This window comes from Aedes aegypti, chromosome 3 (genome assembly GCF_002204515.2).
Source record: "Aedes aegypti strain LVP_AGWG chromosome 3, AaegL5.0 Primary Assembly, whole genome shotgun sequence".
Classification (NCBI taxonomy): Eukaryota; Metazoa; Arthropoda; class Insecta; order Diptera; family Culicidae; genus Aedes; species Aedes aegypti.
In genome coordinates, this window is record NC_035109.1 from 22147523 (window position 1) to 22153522 (window position 6000).

Here is a 6000-nt window from a genome sequence, read left to right on the forward strand (position 1 = left end):
TCATTCTCTAAAAGATCATATAGTCTTGAAACCTGTTAGTAAGGTTAACTCTGGCACTTATTACTCTTAATGTCCCTACTGACACTATTTATAGCAAAAGATATATTTTTGTGTTTAGCAGAGAAGTAATATTGACAGTCATCACAATTTATTTTAATATTACAATAAGAAAAGAACAAATCTTAACAATTTATAAATACGATAGTTTTTTTTCTATCTTTATTAACGAGATTTTTAGCTCTGGGCTAGTTCATCTCGGGACCAACGGCTTTACTTCCCTTCCGAAGGAAGTCGTCACTGAATTTTTTGTGACTATTTCGGGGATGGGATTTGATCCCAGGTCCTCGGCGTGAGAGGCGTGTGTTCTAACCACTACACCAGGTCCGTCCCCCTAAATACGATAGTTTCCTTTCCATTGTTTGATGCAGGATACTTTTTTGCATAAAATTGCGACCTCATTTTTTCCCAGAATCTCCCTTACTCTTTCAATCATACAATTACCGCTCTAAATGAACATAGAAAGTATTTCTCTAGATCACTGCAACAGTATTCTCATTGTTCTTAGTATTTTATGCTAAAGTCCACCTACACAGTTCGGTTATTCCCATTATCGTTTTATCTATCACTCTCTCGTTAATCCACGTTATGTTTTGTCACTTCAATCTCACCAATCACTTGTTTTTCATTTCTTTTTTCTTTCAGCAAAATGATAAATTCTTGAAAGAGAGAAGTGCTTTTCATGAAATAAAAAGCATAGATTCAGGCATAGGGAAATCAGAATTAGCGGCTAGGGCCTCAATTGAGTGAGAGCAAAATCCTAGTTTTAGCGCCGCCATCACAAAGTTATGAAGCAGGGATAGCCGATTTCCTTTCGATTTGATAGCTCACAGTACCTCTTTTTTATCAGATAACATCGACACGTGTAAAAATTTTTCGTTTTTTGAATAAATATGACTTAAAGTTTCAAGTGAAGATGGCTTATTCAAGAGAAACAAACCCATTATTGATTCCGTCAGATCTACCAGAGAAATATTTTCTATAGTTCATTCCATTCTAGTTGCGTTTGTATTTCAGCGTGTAGTTTCAGACTTATTAACACAATCAGTACAAAATACAATTGGTGAATATATGAACCCGCCTAATTTTTAGCACCCCCACCGGCAGCTCCAGAGGCGCCGAAAAAGATTCTGTTGAAAAAACTGAAGAAGGAAGAGGAGAAAGCAGCTAGTAGCTCGTCCTACCTGAGCACATTGTATGGGCCACCGAAGAAAGCACGCGCTCCCCCGGAGGAAAAGGAAGAGCTGGTTCCGCTGGAGCCATACTACTATGGCCAGTTCGAGCCTGCCAGCCATGAGATTAAAGAAGGTGCCGAACCTATAGCATTCAGCGTTACGTGTCCTGAGTGCCCGACTACGTTGCGCAGCAATGCTGACTTTCAGGATCATCTGTTCCGTCATGCCAATCCCGTTCCGGAGGGCCACTTGCAGTGTCGCTACTGCTTGGAGAATTGGGCCACGGAGGACGCCCTCAACAAGCACACGGTGCTCATCCATTCACTGGAGACCAAAAACTCCATCGCTTCTTCCTTCAATTGTCTGATTTGCGAGGTAAGGATTTGGAAAACTCATTTTGGGCGTCCTGGTTGTTATGTCTTATAGCCATTATGCCAAATGACCTTAAAGTAGATGGTCCGCTTCCTATTACTTGATCTTGTAACAATTTCCCATTCACAGCAACGCTTCGGAACAACGCAAATGTTGACGACTCACATGCAGAAGAACCATCTGCAGCTGGAGTTGCCGTACAAGTGCGCTGGATGCGACTACAAGAGTTCCTCTCATCATCTGACAATCGATCACTTCTACAAGAATCACGACAGCTCGGGCCTGATCCAGTGTCCGTTCTGCTTGAAGATGACGCTGGTCTGCAACGCCGATGGACCGATCGCCGAGAATGTCAGCGACTTCATGAAGCATCTGAAGCTGCACTTCAACAAGGCTCTCACGAAGAAGTGCAACAAATGCGCCCTGACCTTCATCACGCGTGGTGCGCTGAAGATGCACGGGCTGTTCGGACATGTTGTCACGAAGCCAGCTTCGGCCGTGAAGTCAATCACCAAATCGGTGACCAATATTCCGAAACCGAAGGTAACTGAATTGGTTTGCTTTACGTTACGATCAATAGTTAAAGTTTTTCTTACTTTACGTAACAGCCCAAGGTAGTGGTTCAGAAGGAGCTGACCACTTTCAAAACGCTGGAATCGTTCGGTAGCATGGAGCTGAACATGCCATGCGGTAAGATTTGCCTGGAGTGCGACAGCGACTTCGATGAGGACAACCACATCATGTAAGTTACAAATGAATTACCTTGCTTTCGATTTTTGGGGAATGACAGGGCAGGTAGCATGTTCAGAGCTACAATTTTAATTCTCAAGTCTCTACTTTAAATGGATGGTCTCTGAAGTCTCTTTTTTGAACCAAAATAGTCTCTTTTTTGAACCAAATAGTCTTTATCTAATTTAAAAGACACGGACACCGTCTTCAGCCACAGTACAGACTGTAACCTTACACTAGACAACGGACAAGCATGGCTCCAGTGGAACAGCCGAGAAACATTCTTGACGAAAAGTTTCCATGGCTGAAGCGGGAATCGAACCCACACGATGCGCTTGAATGCCTGACGACACTAACCGCACGGCCACGAGGCCCACTTTTTGTTTGGTTGCAACCGAGGATTTGTTTCAAAATTTGGACCGCTGTTGCAACCGAGGTACAAATGAATCGGCGTTCGAACCGGTGTTCAAACCGATGTTCATTTTACACATGTTTTGGTTTAGGTTCAGGTTCGAGCGTTTCAGAGTACAAAACTGCCTGAACCAACGTGTTCGGTGTTCGTCCGGGAAGACTGCTTTCAACAATTTCTCCAATTGTCACTATAGGAGATCTTTCAAATATTCCTGTAGTAGTTCTCCCAAGAGAACCCACAAAAGTATATTCCAGAGCTTTTTAAAGAAATTCGTTGGGGATTTTTTTTTTCAGGAAACCAACAATAATTCATCCTAGAGTTCTTACGTCGACTTTTCCTGTTATTGAATGAGATGAACACATCCACAATTCTTACATGAATTGCGCTAAAAAATTTTCCAGGGAATCTATTAGGAGCTCTTTCAGCAACTTCTCAATAAGTTCGACCAAAAATTCCTTATGAAGAATTTTTTTCCAGGTATTTCTCCATTTGGACCAGAAATTGCTGGAGGACTCATATAGGAATCACTCGAGAAATTCTTTAATTATCAAAAGAATTCCTCCAGAGATTTTTCAAAGTATTCTTAGAGTAACTTGTTCAAAATTTGCTCCAGACTTATATCTTCAGTAATTTCCACAGGGATTACTCTGAGTTTTCTTCCAAGGACTATCTCAACAATTCCTCCAAAGGTTCCAATTCTTTGAACATTTCCTTTAGTTGTTACTCTAGGAGATCTTCCAAAGATGAATACAGTAGTTCTTCCAAAAGAATTCATAAACTCATTTTATTCCAGCCATTTATCTATGGATTCCTTTAAGAATCTATTCACAGCTTGTTTCAAATTATTTCAGGGAATCTTTTGAAAACTTTTACGGAAATTCCCCAATAAATACGACCAGTTATTCCTTATGGAGTACTTTCAGAAATTTCTTCGGGCATTTCTCTCGTATTTATTCCAGGATATGTTCCTGTTTAGTTTTTTTTTTTTTCATTTCTCGAGTAATTTATCATGTAAAATGTCCATTGATTCTCCAAAAGTTCATTCAAAGTTTCCAACTAGCCAATACTACAGCAATTATTCTAGTTATTCATCCGATCATTTCTTTACACATTTCTTACATTGAATTCTTTCAGAAAATCCTGCATGATATAAACCGAAAAATCCTAGAAAATTCTAAAAAATCCTACTAGACTACAAGACTGGAATCAGAAGTCCGGATTTGTTTCAAAGATCCTTGAAGGATTTTTTACAGAAATTTCATTAGAAATTTCTAGGATTGTCTATAGAAATTCCTCCGGATTTTTTTCCAGGGTTTCCTCCAAGATTTTCTAAAAAAAATCCCTTGACAATTCCGAATTTGTGAAAAAAACATTCAAATGAATTCTCAAAGTTATTCTGGAGGGATTCTTGAAGAATCTTATGATGAATTTCTGAAAGTATCTTGAAAGAAGTATTGAACTAACTAAGTTCTGAGTTAATCCTAAGAAATCACTGGTTTGGTGCTTGTAGATGTCTATAGAAATATTTGAGCAAATCCTAGGGAAATCATAAGAATAATTACTAGATAAAAATTGTTATCTCCTGATTCCAATTGGTTTCTTTTTGTTTTCCTAGAACCCGTTTGGTCTAACTGGTTGATGTTTGATCTCTTTCGATTCCTTGTTGGTTCCTGTTTGATCTCTTTTCTAGACATGAGGTCTCTAAGTTTTTATTGTTTATAGATCATTAACTCCTGAAATAAAGAGAAAGAGGTGTTTTGTCTGAAAATCCTTTTCAAAGTATCAGGAAATTCGACATAAAGTCGTTTGGAATATAACCAATAAATTCTTACTAATTTGTAATTTCCAAGTGCACGGCAAAGTTTGCTACCTGGTGAGATATTACGATTTTTTTTATCTCTTTCTGACGAAATAGGGAGTCGAATCCTATTCTTGGCACTTTTATTTCACTTCGTCTGTGTGGTTTTTTGAAAACAACGGAGCTCCGAGTAAAACTCCCCATGTCAAAGTGAATCATGGAAGTGCTCAAGTAGCTCCGCACCCTATACAGTTATTAACAAGAAAATTGTGCTAATTTGAAATGATCTGACATTCTTCTTCAAAGTGTTTTTAACTTACCATATACGTCTTTCAGTGGCTTGCTAAAGTGCATCAAGTGCACCTACAAAACGTCCTGTCTGCCGTCGATGGTTGGCCACACGGGCTCGTGCAATCCGAATGCCACTTCCGACTATGCTGTGTCGCAACTGGACCTGGAGATGCACTGCATCTGTGGTTTCTCGTCAGCGGATGGCAATGCCCTGGCTCGCCATTTGGTCACCTGTGACCGCAAGAGTGTCTACGCAACGGTAGAAGCTTGCCAGGAGAATACGGTCAAGCGCAACATGTTGGACATGCTTGGATTGGTTCGCCGCGAGGACGAAGGGGCCGAAGAGGGAGCCGAACCGGCTCCATCCGGTTCCGCACAGGCAACTGAAGAACCAGAAACTCCAACGGAGCAACCACAACATCAACAACAACCAGCTGACGCTGGCAATACGTCCATTGCGTATGATCCTTCTCAATCATTGTATAATATTGCCGCCACGGGCAATGAGCAGTTCAACACTCAACTGTCGTTGGACGATTTGGGACCGCCATCGGTGTTGGCCCAGCAGCATCAGGAGACCGATCGCACTCCGCAGCTGGGAAAGGATGATTATCAATCGTTGGCCACTCCGAGGGTCCCCAGCATGGACACCGATCAGGGCGAATACGATCAACAGGAGGGTGGATATTGAACATAAATACTTTTAACTATTAAGGTACGTAGAATTTTGATTGCTTACGAATTGAACACATAAACGCAGATTTTTAGATCACTAAGACGTCTATCCGTAGTGAGAATGATTTTATTTTATGCTTTCTTCATATTACATACATATATATATCCATAATGGTAAAACAGCTGTACTATCACGTAATACAGTATATATTCTAATCGTGCAAATGATTGTGTATGCAGTTTGTGAGAAGATATCACAGCCTTGAAGACGGGGTTGGTGGTCTAATGGCTGCCGCTTTTGCTTTATAAACAGAAGGTCATGGGTTCAACCCCAGGCCCATCCCTTTTATCGTAATTTGTAGTTGTATTTTTCACTTGCTTCAATCTCCCCCTCTCAATCTATCACAGTTGATCTATTTATTCATACACACTTAGATTTTCTTTCGTTGTTCGGTAAATTTTGTTACCGAAAGCGTACTGTAAATAAATAT

General features: G+C 40.3%; 1 protein-coding gene across 1 annotated transcript in view; it reads left to right on the top strand.

Annotated features, from left to right (window-relative positions):
• The window catches only part of LOC5572229, a 29142-nt gene extending 23408 nt beyond the window's left edge, over positions 1–5734 (top strand). Inside the window, exons 4-7 of the mRNA XM_021853352.1 lie at positions 1150–1607; positions 1734–2147; positions 2213–2346; positions 4880–5734. Of these exons, the coding sequence (XP_021709044.1) occupies positions 1150–1607; positions 1734–2147; positions 2213–2346; positions 4880–5525 (1652 nt within the window). The 3' untranslated portion in view covers positions 5526–5734. The remainder of the gene's footprint in view (positions 1–1149; positions 1608–1733; positions 2148–2212; positions 2347–4879) is intronic.
• The last annotated feature ends 266 nt before the right edge of the window (positions 5735–6000 follow it).